This window comes from Delphinus delphis, chromosome X (assembly GCF_949987515.2).
Source record: "Delphinus delphis chromosome X, mDelDel1.2, whole genome shotgun sequence".
NCBI lineage: Eukaryota > Metazoa > Chordata > Mammalia > Artiodactyla > Delphinidae > Delphinus > Delphinus delphis.
Genome location: NC_082704.1, coordinates 4,663,415 through 4,680,092, shown reverse-complemented (window position 1 = coordinate 4,680,092; position 16,678 = coordinate 4,663,415). Strand labels below are relative to the sequence as shown.

The following is a 16,678-nucleotide window of genomic DNA, read 5'->3' as shown; positions in this document are numbered from 1 at the left end:
ACCAGACGCTGGCATGCGAATCCTAATGCCTAGGGCACCGCCACTGGCCGAGCTACTGTGCCCAGAGCTCGTGGATTGGAGAGAGGAGTGAACTCATCTCTTAAGAAAGACCCAGTAGATGGTGGAACAACATCCAAGATTGTTTTTAATTTAAAAACCCTGTACTCTTCAGTCTAATGGATCAGTTTTCACTTTTGTGTATCACTTGTAGTCCTCGTTCACAAGCAGGCAGATCTTCACACACCAACACACCATATTGACAGAACTTTTTCTCCTACAGTTCTAGTCAAATGTGTCATATAATTTTTTTCCTCACTTGCTCTCAGTAAGAATTTTTTCTCACCATCAGCTTTTAAAATGCCTGAGTAAACATGGATTTTCTAATAACACACTTTAAAAGAAAAAAATAATGTCTTCCTTCTTTTCTTCCTTCCTTCCATCCAATTAACCATCCATCCACCCATTCATCCACCCATCCATTCATCCACCCATCCATCCACCCATCCATCCACCCACCCATCCATCCACCCATCCATCCACCCATCCATCCACCCATTCATACACCCATCCATCCACCCATTCATACACCCATCCATCCATTCATCCACCCATCCATCCACCCATCCATCCACCCATCCATCCACCCATCCATCCACCCATTCATCCACCCATCCATCCACCCATCCATCCACCCATCCATCCACCCACCCATCCATCCACCCATCCATCCACCCATCCATCCACCCATTCATACACCCATCCATCCACCCATTCATACAGCCATCCATCCATTCATCCACCCATCCATCCACCCATCCATCCACCCATCCATCCACCCATCCATCCACCCATTCATCCACCCATCCATCCACCCATCCATCCACCCATCCATCCACCCGTCCATCCACCCATCCATCCATTCATCCACCCATCCATCCATTCATCCACCCATCCATGCACCCATTCATCCACCCATCCATCCACCCATCCATCCACCCATCCAACCACCCATCCATCCACCCGTCCATCCACCCATCCATCCACCCATCCATCCACCCGTTCATCCACCCATCCATCCACCCATCCATCCACCCATCCACCCATTCATCTACCCATCCATCCACCACTTCATACACCCATCCATCCACCCATTCATCCACCCATCCACCCATCCATCCACCCATCCACCCATTCATCCACCCATCCATCCATTCATCCACCCATCCATCCATTCATCCACCCATCCATCCATTCATCCACCCATCCATCCATTCATCCACCCATCCATTCATCCATCCCCCCATTCATCCACCCACCCATCCACCCATCCATCCACCCATCCATCCACCCATCCATCCACCCATCCATCCACCCATCCATCCACCCATTCATCCACCCATCCATCCACCCATCCATCCACCCATCCATCCACCCATCCATCCACCCATCCATCCATCCATCCACCCATCCATCCACCCATCCATCCACCCATTCATCCACCCACCCACCCACCCACCCATCCATCCACCCATCCACCCATCCATCCACCCATCCATCCACCCATCCATCCATTCATCCACCCATCCACCCATCCACCCACCCATCCATCCACCCATCCACCCATTCATCCACCCATCCACCCATTCGTCCACCCATCCATCCACCAGTTCATACACTCATCCATCCACCCATTCATCCACCCATCCACCAGTTCATACACCCATCCATCCACCCATTCATCCACCCATCCACCCATTCATCCACCCATTCATCCACCCATCCATTCATCCATCCCCCCATTCATCCACCCACCCATCCATTCATCCACCCATCCATCCATTCATCCACCCATCCATCCACCCATTCATCCACCCATCCATCCACCCATTCATCCACCCATCCATCCACCCGTCCATCCACCCATTCATCCACCCATCCATCCATTCATCCACCCATCCATCCACCCGTTCATCCACCCATCCACCCATTCATCCATCCATCCATTCATCCACCCATCCATCCACCCATTCATCCAACCATCCATCCATTCATCCACCCGTCCATCCATTCATCCACCCGTCCATCCATCCATTCACCCATCCATCCACCCATCCATCCACCCAACCATCCACCCATTCATCCACCCATCCATTCATCCATCCACCCATTTGTCCACCCATCCGTCCATTCATCCACCCATCCATCCACCCATCCATCCACCCATCCATCCACCCAATCATCCACCCATTCATCCACCCACCCACCCATCCATCCACCCACCCATCCATCCACCCACCCATCCACCCACCCATCCATCCACCCATCCATCCACCCATCCATCCACCCATCCACCCACCCATCCACCCACCCATCCACCCATCCATCCACCCATCCATCCACCCATCCATCCACCTATCCATCCATCCATCCACCCGTCCATCCATCCATCCATCCATCCACCCGTCCATCCACCCATTCATCCACCCATCCATCTATTCATCCACCCATCCACCCATCCATCCACCCATCCATCCACCCATTCATCCACCCATCCATCTATTCATCCACCCATCCATCCATCCATCCACCCATCCATCCATCCACCCACCCACCCATCCATCCATCCATCCACCCATCCATCCACCTATCCATCCATCCATCCACCTGTCCATCCACCCATTCATCCACCCATCCATCTATTCATCCACCCATCCATCCATCCATTCACCCACCCATCCATCCATCCATCCACCCATCCATCCACCTATCCATCCATCCATCCACCCGTCCATCCACCCATTCATCCACCCATCCATCTATTCATCCACCCATCCATCCATCCATCCACCCATTCGTCCATTTATTCAAAAACTACTTACTGAGGACATATGATAGTCTTAAAATTAGGGATGAAGAAAAACACAAAACGACAGAACAATGTAGCACATGTCTTCATAGAGAATAAAAGGCCCAAGAAGGATCTGACACTCCCTGGGGGCATTGACGAAGTGCTCAGAGGTGGCAGCATCTGGAGGCTGCTTACAACTTTGACAGGTGGAGAAGGGCCCCAAAGAAGAGCACTCCATGCAGAACAGGGTGGCAAAGGCACCCAAAGGGATATGATGGGATGTAAACTATTACGGTCTCGAGTGACTGCATCCTGGTTTGTGTGATGGGGAGCAGAGAGACACAAACCCCAAGCAAATAAGTGCATCTATGGGAAAGGCCTTGAAGGCCAGCCAAGGAGTTTGGACTTTATTTGTAAGAGAAACCCAATCACATCCTTTAGTTTTCAGAGTCATCGTTTTGAGAGTAACACTGGCCTACACTGTGTTTAATTGTCCCCTCCCACCTTTGAAAGGGGTCGGAACCATGAGCCGCCACCCCCTCTGTCCCTGCCCTGGCCTGTGTCATGCCTTCCTGGAGCCCCACTCTCCCCGTCAGACATCCCTGGACTTGGTATCCTTCTCCCTGGCATCTCAGCCAGGGGATCAATTCATCTCTTTCGGGCACTGAATCCAGCACTTGTACAGCGATTGCAGTGTTTTTAGCTGTGTTCTCCGATTTTGGAGATAATTCGTGCAAGTCGCAATTTTGACATTTGCAAGTGTTTACAAGTAGACCTGGTTGTTGAAATGGGCTTTTGTAGTAAGTGCACAATTTGGAATCAGGCCTGATTTGCATTTTCTGCCAATTATCTGTGCTACCATGAGCCACGTGATAAAGGTAGAAGCCAGTGGGATAAAATGGTGAAACCAGGAGGGCCACCCACCCACTCTTTTGTTTCGCTTGATTCCTGCCAAAATGTTGGCTTGAAAGAAAAGTACATTTTAAATAACAATAATATTAACAGTGCATATAATGCTTCCATGTGCCTCGCCAGGTTCTAAGCACTTAATATATAGTAAATAATTGGATCCTCACTACCACTCCAAGGGGTCGGTAATTTGACTGTCCCTAATTTCCAGAGGAGGAAACTAAGGTGCAGAGTCAAGTAATATGCTCAGACTCACTCAGCTAATAAACGAGTGGAACCAGTCTTCAGATCCAGGTGTTCTGGTGATGTTTTGTCACACCGATTTGCAGATGCTCCAGTTCAAATTCCATCTTCCAAAACGTGGGTGTGTCCAGCAAACACGTGTACCTGGGGCGCTGGCCCTTTCCTCAGTGCTTGCACCAGGACGAGGTGACACCACCCTCTCAGAAAGCATCCGTTTCTTCCATTCACGACAGAGCTTGCATGGCGGAAAGGGCCAGCACCCCAGGTATACAAGCCCAAACTTGCTCTATACAATTGTAATGAAATCTCTTTAAAAAAAATAACAAGTAGAAATATTGGTATGTCATTAAGGACCTACAAATGGTTAACTCCTCATTTATTTGGCACTCGAGGAAATGAGGTGATCTGGGTAATTGAAATTCTTGGATAACCAAAGGTTATCCTTCCGTAGGAATCACGTAATAGGAATCATTTTGAAATGTAATTAATATTTTCCTGACTTCCTATAAAAATTATCCTGAACATGCTTTAGCCTTTCTTGATCACTTAGACATTATTGTGAGCATCAGTTATTGTAGAGTGCTGTAATATTATACTATGCTGTAATTGTGTCCTCGGGAGCTATTGAGATAGCTAGGAATGCTTGCCTCTATATTGAATGGCATAGACTCTTGTGATTTTTAAGTTCTGACTTTGCTGTGTCATTTTCTTTGGCCCCCTGTGCTGTCGGTTTTCACATCTCAATTTTCCTAGTGGCTGTGCCTCTAGAAGTGTTTCCCCTTTCTCACCATCTGTGATTTGCTAACGGGTGGGAATCAAATGGCCAAGCTTGTTAGGGGCTAATGTCCAAAGTCAGTTGTCTAGCAGCGAGGGGAAGAAGGCTTTGAGCAGCAAACTACGTGGGCTTGGTGACAGCCCTTTAGTTGAGAGGCCTTTTCCATCTCTTGTGGGGTTTATGGTCGTCTTCTGGAGTAGTAATCATGCCAGAAGAGAAGTCTCTTGGGCAACAGAATCATGCTAAATCGATTGGAAAGTTCACTTTTGATTCAAACACAGCATCACTGTTCTTGCTTATTTCTCTTAAAGGTAAATTATGCTGTGATGTTATTTTTATTCCATAGGGTGGCAAGATTAGCCTTAAAGAGTAGATTACTTGCAGCACATTGATATAACATTCTTCTTTTTAAAATGTTTTTGTTGAAGTGTAGTTGATTTACAATGTTGTGTTAGTTTCAGGTGTATAGCAAAGTGATTCAGTTATACATACGTGTTTGTGTGTGTATGTGTGTGTGTGTGTGTGTGTGTGTATATATATATATATATATACACATATATATATATGTTCTTGATATAATGAATTCTTGTATTTGCTTGAATTCATTGTCTCCAGTTTTGGAACACTTGCTTTGCCTTTGAAATTCTCTCCTCCATCTGCGAGGAGCTGTGCATGCCCCGTACGTCAAGGCAGAGCTTCTGCCTACAAGTTGTGTCAGGATCCACACAGGTGTCCACGCTCCCAGAGAGCCTGATGTGTGCAAATCCGGATTTCTCAAAACACTGAATGAATGGTGTTGAGGGTGACTTTCCAATAAAATTTAAATCCCTTTAGATAATTCGTTCCACTTGCATAGTTCAAATTGCTTGCTGTACTTCACCAAATTTGTGATGAAGTTTTAAGAACATGTCTCTTGTGAAAATAAGGTACGTCTATTGCATATGTGTCACCGTCAAGGTAGAAAATTGGAGTTGTTTCTATAAAATAGAACAACTGAGCAAATCTATTAATTACAGTGTTATTTACACGTCTACAAAAATCACAATCACTTGTTTGTTTGAACTGAGTCCCCTTTACTTCCACAGAGGTGTCATTGCCTAGCTGAGTGACAAATTATACACTTGAATCTCACACATATGGGTCATTTGTTCCCGTGTCGCACACATTTCCAGAGAGATACCAGTCTTATGTGTAATTCTGATAAAACGGCAGTTATGGCCGTGTTGTAGCTGGCTTGGCTGGCAAACGTTTATCCTTCAAATAGAGCTGCAGACAGTAGCCTAATTAATGGAATTCTTAACAGTGGTTTCCTATTGGCCAACCTTAGTCAAGTTATATCTTCAGCGTTAACAAATAGACCTTTTGCTTCTCTTGTATCATTTAACTAACGTTTGTATTGTATGTGTTCTTCCTTATAGGAATCCCAGCATCTGACCCCAGGATTCGCCTTACAAAGTAGGTGTTTTGAAAAAATCCTTCTTGATCCAAGCATCTCCTCTCCTCCCTCGCTTTCTTCTCCTTCCTACCTAACATCATGAAAACATGGAATAACAACAATAATAAGAAGTCACATTGTGACGCATCCAATTGGTTTCTTTTTTCTCCCATCTGTTATTCATGGCAGGATTCTGTGAAAGAGTATAACTGGAAGGGCTGCATGTTCAAGACCAATTTCATTCAGAATGGTCATTTGACAGTAGGAAACATGGATGGTAAATGTCTGTGCGTTTTCTTTTCAGAGTGGAGCGACCCGACCAGCAGAGCTTCTACAAAGTGAGTACCGTTCAAGTCGTAAGTACTCAGGTTTCTGAAACACGCTTCTTCGGGGGCATTTCGCAAGGAAAAGGTGCTTCAGTGCCGAGCGAATCTTGTTGTCTCTCCTGCTCCTTGAAAACAGGAACCTTGCCTCATGATAACATGGGGTGTGGTTAGAGGGGAGAATGAGATTTCCCACGATAGGCAAGTAACAGTCAAAATGAACGAATCATCACTAGGCTCTCTAATGGTGTAGAAGATGCAGGCTGGGTCGATACCTGGGACACCAAAACAACTGTGACTCTGGAGTAGCTGTTGGCGCGTTGTGTAACTTCAGCCACAGACATCGTTATATGTAATATTCAGCCACCACCGATCAGGATGGAGAAAGGACCCGCCTGAGCAGCCATGCTCGGACGTGAGAGGTGGGGTGGATTGCTCTGGCCGGCCAGCCCGGGACCTTGCTGTTTGCAGGTCATCTGGTGACTGTATTTTAAAGATAAGGGCAGCCAGGAAGAGGTGGAATAAGTGATGACGTGACGCTAGGTTGAAGTTCAGAAGCCAGGGCCCTGCAATTCACTCCTCACTCTCTTCCTTTTTTATTAATGTTCACTGAAGGAGGGGTATGGAGAAACCAATTTCCTCAGATTAACCGTTGTAGATTTTGTAATAGCCATTTGTCCAAGAGAGTATCAAGGGAGTAGTTCTCTCACAACTTCTTTCATTCTTAATAATAGAAAATGGAAGCTGACTTTTCTGTGTGAGTAATAGTCACATACTTGAAATTTTTCAAAATGAAATAACTTATGACATTCAAGTGGCCTAATGGCACGCTTGAAGTGAATTGCTCACCTTTTGGTATTTCCACATTCTTGGTTCTGTTTAGTGGCAAAGCCCCCAGAGCCCTGACCCCATCACCAGACCTCTTATTTGGTTTTCTGGCCCGATCTGTGCCTTCTAATTCAAGGTTCCATTTCAACAGCCGAGAATCCTCCATTTAAAGAATCGAGGGGAAAAAAAGAGACAAGAGGAAAATAAAACTATAACCTTGATTTAAGGACCAAATGATATGGAAACGTGGAAATCAAAATCATCTTTGATGTTGTTCATTTCAGCTTTTCCCTAGTAAACAATAGACCTTATGCTCCTTACCTCCACTCCTGACTTACCCCACTCTTATTACAAAGCCAGTAAACTTCACACACACACACACACACACACACACACACACACACACACACACACACACACACACACACACACACACACAGTTGAGCATTCAGGAAATCAGTGCCGGTTTCCAACTATGAAAACACATACAAATATTTTTCCATTGTAAAATGATCCCATTCCTAAAACAAGAGTACATAGACCATAAAATGCGATATTTCAATAGTTTGTAACTAACGGAAATAAACTTGTCAATTGTGGTTTATAGCTAGAGGCTGCATTTCCAGAGAACAGCACTTCATAGCACAGGGTATATAGTGCGTTCAGTAGGACTGAGGTTCTCTATAGGAGGCACCCATAAAACCGGAAGACACTGAGTCTGTTTTATGAGTGAACTGCTCTCTTTTTAGCTGCCTGACCCAAAGGCCAGGCATTGTTCATCAGACTTCGGCTGGAATAAATTCCCTTCTTGGGTAGGGTATAGGTTTAACACAGGGCAGGTCAGAGTTATAATAATTATTTTTACTTTTAGCTTCCAAATTATTATCAGCTTAGCCGTTCCAGTCATTCTCACGTATTTCACTCCGGTGTGCTTTTTAAGTCAGCTTCTAGGATTTTCCGTGTGGCAGGGCAATCCTCTAGGCAACTAAGAGCATCCTGAGTGTAGACAGACTGCTGGTGGCTGGAGCTTGGTGGGAAGCAGCCCCAGGTCAGCCCTGCTGCAGCAGAGACACCCTCCCAACGCTTGTGGATGTCCTGGGCAAGCTCCTAACCCTCACTGCAGTAGAGAGACACGGGAGTCTTGTAGATCAGAGTCCCTTAATTGCTGGGCCACTTTACTTGTTTGCCTCATCTTGGCCTCGTTTCCCTGGATAACAAAATGCAGCTCTTCCATTAGGGCCTGGATTGTTTATAAGGACTGCACGCCCAGGCACCAGGTCTGAAAAACACTGGTGCAGGAGTCCCCGAGTGCAAGCTGGGAAGCGGCCAGCTCTGTGCTCCTGGCTCAGCAGGATCACCGACCTTTGCAGAAGGTCGCAAAGCATATCTCGCTCAGCATATGCTCCATTGACACACAGTGCTTTTTATGGGGTGTCCATCTAAATGGTGACATCCTACCTGCTCCAGCTGACTGCCCAGGAGGCCAGAGCGTGGGACTGTAGGAATTTCAAGATCTGGGCTTGTGCCTCTGCTCCATGACAGTGATGGTATTGGGGGAAAGCACTGACCTAGGATTCAGAGGGTGTGAGTTTAAATCATGGGGGAATTTATTTTTATTTCAGAGTATAGAGTTAGAGTCGCTTGAGGGAAATGAAGCAAAGTAATGAGCAGATTGTATATGCATACAGGTATATATGCAAACACTTGTCACAATTCAAATGTAAACAGCTATACTCTTTAGTAATTAAACTCAAGGTCAAAGTGCATTTGACTTTAACCCTTAATAATTTCTGGAGGAAAGAAGACCTGGCACGTGTTGTTTCCCTCAGCCTGCATGAGTCTGAGTTGTATTATAGTCTCGGAACAGGCCTCACCCAGGTCTTCTAAATCCAATGGAGTTTCAAGCCTCCTTCAAAAAAGGTCTCTCTCCCCACAAAGAGAGTGGGGCATGGGCTGTCGAAGGTCAGATTGTATTTCTCCTGCTGTGCAGTTGTGTATTTGTACAGTAATATCACGTTCGTTCTGCCCCTAAAGCACCCATTTATTTCAATTGGAAGATTCAGGGATTGAGTGGACACCCCAGACATTGGGTTACCTTCTAGTTTCTTCATGAAGCCATTAAGGAACAATGGAGGAGAAAACAGAAACTAAATCCAAAGGACTTGGATTTTCCTCATCGGGTCGGATGGCTTCACCTATCTGGTTATGACATCTTGTCAATTACTTGTCAATACGGCGGCTTTACCAAAATACATGAGTCTGTTGGTCTTTTATGAGCCGTCCTGAATAGGGACAGGTCAGATGCTTCCTGAGGAGCATTTCCAGACAGCAACCACGAGCTCAAAGGTTTCTGTCGAGTCAGTTCTTGACTTTAGCTAGTTTTGTGAGGACAGTTGAGAAAGTGGCAGTTCCTTTGTCATCCTCGGCTGTTGGCATTTAGACTCTGTCCGGCTGGAAATCATCCAGACCCCCTTTTAATCAAGTAGCTTCTGTGTTTTAGGGCGTGCTGTTGAAAATTCCTGGATAATTTCCATAAAAGCTCAACATAAAGGCAGATGTAGCCATAGGCTGTTCTTTCCTTGCCATAATACCAGTTCCTCCACTTCCGGTATTAGGTACGGGTCTGAAAACATCACAGCCATGGACCCAGAGAGTTGACAAAAGGCCTGACAAAGACAGTCTAGTTGTGGCCCGTTTACCTGTGGGTGACAGGTAGGCATGCCACATGGGCAAATGCTTGAATGTAGCACTAGTTAGGAGGAAAGGACATTATACTCTCACAGGAATGGCAGACACCTGTGACAATAATCTGTGCTGTTGGGTCGTGCGCAAGGCTAGGTGCCAGGTCCCATGCCAGGTGCTCTTATATACATCACCCCGTTATACTTAGCAGCCACCCTGGAGGGGCTCCAAATTATTCCCATTTTACAGATGAGAAAAGCAAAGCTAGAATATTGTCCCTCCTTATGAAGTATACACAGTCCAGTGGGAGGACAAGTTGACTGTTTATCTCGAATGGACGTGCTGGCTATGAGTACACAGAAGGGCCGAGTCAGTTACACTGCTCTTCATGGGGAAGCTTGAATGCACAAAGCCCTCTCTTTTCCCACCGGGCTGTCCCTTCTCACGGTATCTGATGGGGTCGGGGCACAACCTTCAAATAGACTTGAAGAACTGAAGTTGATGGGAAGCAGTCCCACAAGAAATTATACCTCTCTGTTTTAGATGATTCAAAACCTGGTCAAAGTTGCTTGATTTAACTGAAAGATCATTATCTCTAAACTTGTATTGATGTGGTATGAAGATTTCATTACCACAGGGAATAGAAAGAGTATAAGAATGCTTTCTGGTTTGCTATGACCAGTAACAAGCGTTACACCATTTCTTAGGTGAATTTTGAAACAAATTTTTTTACCAGAAAACCCCAAGAAACGAAAAACACATTCATGAAAATCCTGACCATCTTTCTACCAAAATTTTCATCATTGAAAACGTTTGCTTTGAGAATCTGATTTGAGAAGGAACTCCCACCTCCAGCAATTTCACATACTCTTTCCTAAGTAGATGTCTGGTCCGCTACACACTTTCCGTAGCAAAGTAACTGCGTAACGAGGCAGGGGAAAAAAATGACTGTTATTTTCGTAATCAGATTAATTCTTAATCAGAATACATGATTTGGTACTTGGAACTTAGAAATACTACTAATCAGTTTGAGGCTTACAAAAGCCAAACTAAACACTTCCAATAAACTGGGAATCTTGGTCACTGGTTGCAGCCATTCCGGCTTTCAAACCGAGACGTATGCCAACTCTTGCTTTTAACCTGTCTTGTATGCCCTGCGTCGTAGAGCTTGCCACCTTTTCCTAAGGACTTAATATATTTTTGGAAGTTCTCCACTGCATCAGGGACAGCCACCTGGGAGCAGAGAAAACAAAATTTGGCAGCCTGTTCAAGCTGTGAATTAAAGGCAATTCACAGTTTGAAATGAATCAGCATGAGGTCCTTAAGAAGAGTAATCAGATATCAAGAGGATTTTATTCTGAGGACTGTATATTGGCTAATGTGACAACAAGCAATATTGGCATTTGGAATGTTCGTGTCAAGAAGCACTGAAGCTGCTGGTGCTTGACGGGCACCAAGACTGAAAACTGGGCCTCCTTCGACGGGAGCTTTGGATTTCCACTTTCATTACAAAAGCTGCAAACATAGCGTTTGTGCTCAGGGAGCATAAATCTTGAAAGATCAGGTTCGATTTTTGCGTCTTTGGATTATGAGACACGTCTGTAATTAGAAACAAACATCTCTCTCTCTTTCTCTCAGGGAAAAGTCAAGGATCTCCTCTTTTCTACCCGATTTGCATCCATCTTTATATTCATTCATTCACGATTTCATTCCTTTCAGCAAAAATGGGTTGAGCCCCTACTGTGTATAAGGCTCTGAGCGAGGCAGGGTGGTACCTCAGGGTGGAACACTGCGCATCCTACCCTCAGGGAACTCACAGGTTACTGAGGATTAGACTTGCACGGGTAACGCCAATACCTCAACTAGCTCATAACTGCGGAGTGCCTGCGGCGTGCCAGGCGCTTTCTTTCTTTACAGGCCCAAAGGAGTCAGCCCTGTTATATTCTACGGCAGCAGAAACCAAAACTCAGAGATACTGAGCGAGTCACCCAAAGGGCCACAGTAACAAAGCCACAACCGGACAGACTCCAGAGCGCAGGCTGTCAACCCACATTAAAGCCACCCCATGGGCCGTCTGGAGAGGGCCCTCCCAATTTGAATTCAGTTGTCCTCTTGCCCTGGTAGCAGACCAAAGTAGACTGACCCCAGGGGAGGCCAAAACGGTCCCTTGATCAGGGAAAGGATTGGATCTGGACACTGTCATTGAGTCAGGCCTCTAGAAGCAGGCACCGGTCCAGCCTCAGCTCAGGGCCTGCAGCCAGAGGGTGTCACCATGCCTGTAAGATGCTTCCTTTGGTGAGGTGCAAAGATCCAAGCCCGTAAGGGACTTTACCACCACTCAAAGTCCCCTGGAGGGTGATTTCGGTGGCCTGTGATGGGAACAACATCTGTCTCCAGAAATCTCCATGTAGCCATATTAAAGTAAAAAGAAGAGAACTGGTATTTGGGTCTGTTTTTATGACAGGTTTGTCCATTACTTTTCATGCTTACCAATGTGGAAATCGCTTTATATTATTGGAAAGTTGCTTTATTTTATTGCTATATCCTCATGGCAGAATCATTTTTAAAAATTATTCCCAACGTTATCAACCAGTGGCCTTATTTCTAAGTTCTCCTCGAGATTTTGAACAGTAAATGGTACTGAAGCAAATAATGCTGGTGGAAGTTGCTGAAGTTCATAAGCAAGAGACCAAAGTAAAAATAATTCCAGCTGTATAATTGAACATAATGTCTTGGTCACACATACACATGCATGCACATCCTCTGTCTCCCAGAGTATCAGACCCCCCTCTAATGCATCTGATCTAATGAGATGCACACTCTTTTTTCACTTACTAGATTCTAAAATGCTATGACCAGGGCTACTTTTCATGTGCCCAGCGATCGATAATCTTCTAGCACTTTCACACACTGTATTAGCCTCATGTGAGGGCCGCAGCAACCCTGTTAGATAGCCAGGTGCAAAGAAGCCAGGCTTGGGCGGGGTGGGGGAGATATTTACCAAAGTCCCCCAGCTAGGGAGTGGCGGAGCTGGGCCTGGAAGCGAGGACTCTGCACTTCCATCAGGACGTGCTGCCTTGTCCCCATGTCCCCTGGATGGCCGCGGGGTCAGAACTCATCAATCAGAGCCCTGACAAGTCTTCCAGGCCCAGATGAAGAAAATATAGCAGCAGTGCGGAAAGCCTCATAGATCATTCCTAGGAATTAAAAAGAAACAAACACCGCCCCCCCAAAAAAACACCCCACCCAACTGAGCCTGGAGTAGATGAGAAGGAATGTTCACCACGCTTCTGAGCTGTTCATTCTGTTTTCCATCCTATCAAGCATTTCACAAACAGCCAGATACTTTGCCCCAGTTACGTTATTGGGAACGTTCTGTTTAAATGGTCTGCTCTTGATACCTTCTCAGAGCTGCTAAAAGCCCTTCCGTTTTGCTGATGAGTGGGGAGCAGCGTTGGTAGAACACGGCAGATGCTTGCACGATTGCAGTAGTAAAGTCAGTTGAAAAATTTGACAAATGCCTTTCTTTGTGCTTCATCTGTCCACTGTAATACGAGGACCAGAAAAGGAAAAGGTCTCAAAGCTATTTGATTGACATCTTCAAATATGCTGCCTGCACTGGGATGGAGCAGGGTGGGGTTGGAGTATGCCTTCTAAAACCCAAAGGAACAAAATTGTTTTTCTTTGCTACCCTGTGAGGTCTTGGCATCCAAGTACAACCCGTAACACACTACTTGGTCCTTGGCAAAGTTTCCAGGGTGCCTGAGAGAGCGTTGAGGGGGAAGAGGGCTTAGAAGGTCACGATTTACAGAGAAACCAACTTACAGTTCTGCCTCCACCATTGCCTAATTTCAGGAGTGACCTCATTGCTGCATAAGTTGCCCACTTTTTGAAAATCCCAGATAGATAGCTCAGTATTATCACTATGTGGGCTATTTCTAGATTTTCAAGAGAAAAATCCAAAAAAGTACCTAGTGCTTATAGTATCTAGAAATTGTCTAGTATATCTAGAAATTGAGAGGGTCATTCTATATTTCTCCAAAATCATTTTCATACATCACGTAGTACAGACAGAAGGGAAGCAAGCTAACTGCATGTGAACTGTGTGTCTGGGTCCTTACAGTCACCCCTTACAGGGGCCGTCTGTGGGCCAGGCACAGGGGCAGACATTTCACAAGCATCAGCTGTTTCATCCTCATAGCATCTCTGAGGCGGGATGTCCTCATCATCACCAGTCCCAGGATTGTCCTCTCAAAGGCTCAGAGAGGGCACCTGGCAAATACCCCAAACACCCAGGGCTGGAGAGCCAATGCCGTCGATGACGCAGGAACCGGGCCTGCCTGGAGTTCTCTGCGCTGCGCCACTGCTCTGCTCACCTGCCGTCCTCACAACCCCTCTGTAAGATGAAACTGACCTTATGGAGAAGGAAATCGCATCTCAGAGCCTTTCAGTGAGCGGCTCAGGATTACACAGCCAGTTATGGAAGGAGACGGACTTTCACTCTAGGATTCTTGGATGACAAAACTTGAACTTTTCTTTCTGATCCCTTATCTGCCGCACCCCTATAAAATTTCAATTGAACAATTATGAATTAAGTACAGAGACAGATAATACTCTTCTGGTTCGATGACATTTTCCATTTCCACACAGAGCATAGTCTTCATTACATTCAGGCTTGACTCAATTCTGGGAGCCAGGAGAGGGGAGGGACCTCAGCTGCCAGGTGGCTCAAATCCCAGCTCCCTCACTTCCTGCTGTGTGACTTGATGCAGTCACCTGGCGTTTTCTGAGCCTTTGTTTCAACAGATATAACATGGAGAAGCGCTATTGCTCAGACTCTGTCGTGAAATGCGCTGCCATCGGATGGGCTCCCGGATGGGCTCCTGAATGGGCTTTGATGTCCATCATTCGCATTGTTCTCTCCCCGTGTTAGCAGTGAGGAAAGTCGTGCTCAGATGGCTTAAGCGCGGGCCCCAGGCTCACACAACTCACTGTTGCAAGGCTCAGTTCCACTTCTCGACTCCTAGTTAAGTGCTCTTTTTGCTAGTATCTGCCATGACTTCTCACAAGCGTTGTGTCGATGTGGTTTGAATCAAAGGATCAACTCCCAACGCCGAGATCAGTGGACTGAAAGCCAGCCACTAAGGAGACCACTCCTCTCCTGCTTAGATTAGATGTCCCCAGCATGCTTCTGGACGTTCCACCGTGTTGAGAAGAGTGAGTCCATTCTCCTACCCACCTACCCACCCACAAGGGATCATTATTTGATTCAGTGATAGTTTGAGCATTTGCAGAAGAATTTGAACAGTGAAAAAAAATCAAATATGTCTTACAATCTCACTGTCTTAGAGAATGGAATTTGGGGGTTAGGTCCACCCTTTATCTTCATGCTTTTGGGGGGGGAGCTGTCTCTCTTATTCTGAAGTTGAAGAGGACCTGAAGCCAGTGACCTGTCTTGACCTTTACAACGGGATTAAAATTCCAGGTTGCTACTGTGGTAACCACACCTTGAAAATTAGATCCTGACACTCACTGAGAAATTTAAAAGTTCACCGCTGCCATGAACTTTGAAGAAACGTTGCTTACAATTTCAGTGACAGCCTCTTGATTAACATAATCTGCCTTTCTGTCTGCTAGAAAGAGTGTGTGTGTGTGTGTGTGTGTGTGTGTGTGTGTGTTTTGGGGGGCGGTGCTAAAAGATTATATCTTGATGGATTTTTTAAACATAAAAAAATGGTTGTGGTTTGAAGCAAAGTGGTTTTCTGCATGAAATTTAAATCAACCTCAGCTCAATTTATAGTATTCAGAGAGAGCTGTGATATTCAGGGTGGCAGGAAGCCAAGAGACACAGAAAAGATGTAAAGACACTCAGAGAAGATACTTCTGGGGGTCCTTCCCAGAAAACCTCAGTGACCCATGGTCCAAACGGCAGCCACTTTGAAACCACAGATTGCTGGGCCCAGGGTCTGCGCAGGAGGGAAAATGCAGGGCAGGCACACAACAGGCTTGCAGATCAAGAGAGCAGGCAGTCACTGATTTGCCCAGTGGCATAAAGAGCTGGAAGTCATATTCGTGCTCCTAAAGCCAAGGGCAATAGGAACCAAGCAACAGAGGGCATCTCACCTCTGAAAAAGATGAGGGATCGAGGCATTGAAATTCCGGGGATTCTCCATCCTTCCTTCCTTTTGTATTTCTCTCTCAAGACGGCAGTCCATGGTGAGTCTGGCTTTATAATTAGTTGTGAGCTATGCCTGTGGTTCCAGGATTTTTAAAAATTGGATCGGGCTTTTTTTTTTTTTTTGACATGCTGCAACAGGATTGGAATGTGTGTTTCTTAGGCAACACATTAAAAAATACCTCTGTAACTCTCTGAAAGGAGCAGTTTCACACCAGAAGTGATGATCTCACTCCGAGGAAGCTGGCAGACTCTTTCCCATGCAACAGAGAGCAAATATTAAACCAGTTGGACAATATGAGGTAGTTATAGGAGGGAGGGATGCAGAGCAACAGGAACTCTCCGCCTGCACAGAGGGGCAGCTCTGCCTGAAGACCTGAGGGGAGCTTGCCTCTCATGTCACTTGAGGGTCTCTTCAGTCTGCTTTGGTCAGTCTGTGTGCCGAGGAGACTGGGATAGT

At 45.9% G+C, this 16,678-nt stretch overlaps 1 protein-coding gene across 1 annotated transcript in view; it reads left to right on the top strand.

Moving 5' to 3' along the window:
• Nucleotides 1-16,678, top strand: part of AFF2 (ALF transcription elongation factor 2) — a 489,494-nt gene that overhangs the window by 333,808 nt on the left and 139,008 nt on the right. The window contains exons 6-7 of the mRNA XM_060002892.1: nt 6,194-6,230; nt 6,515-6,548. Coding sequence (XP_059858875.1) covers nt 6,194-6,230; nt 6,515-6,548 — 71 coding nt within the window. The remainder of the gene's footprint in view (nt 1-6,193; nt 6,231-6,514; nt 6,549-16,678) is intronic.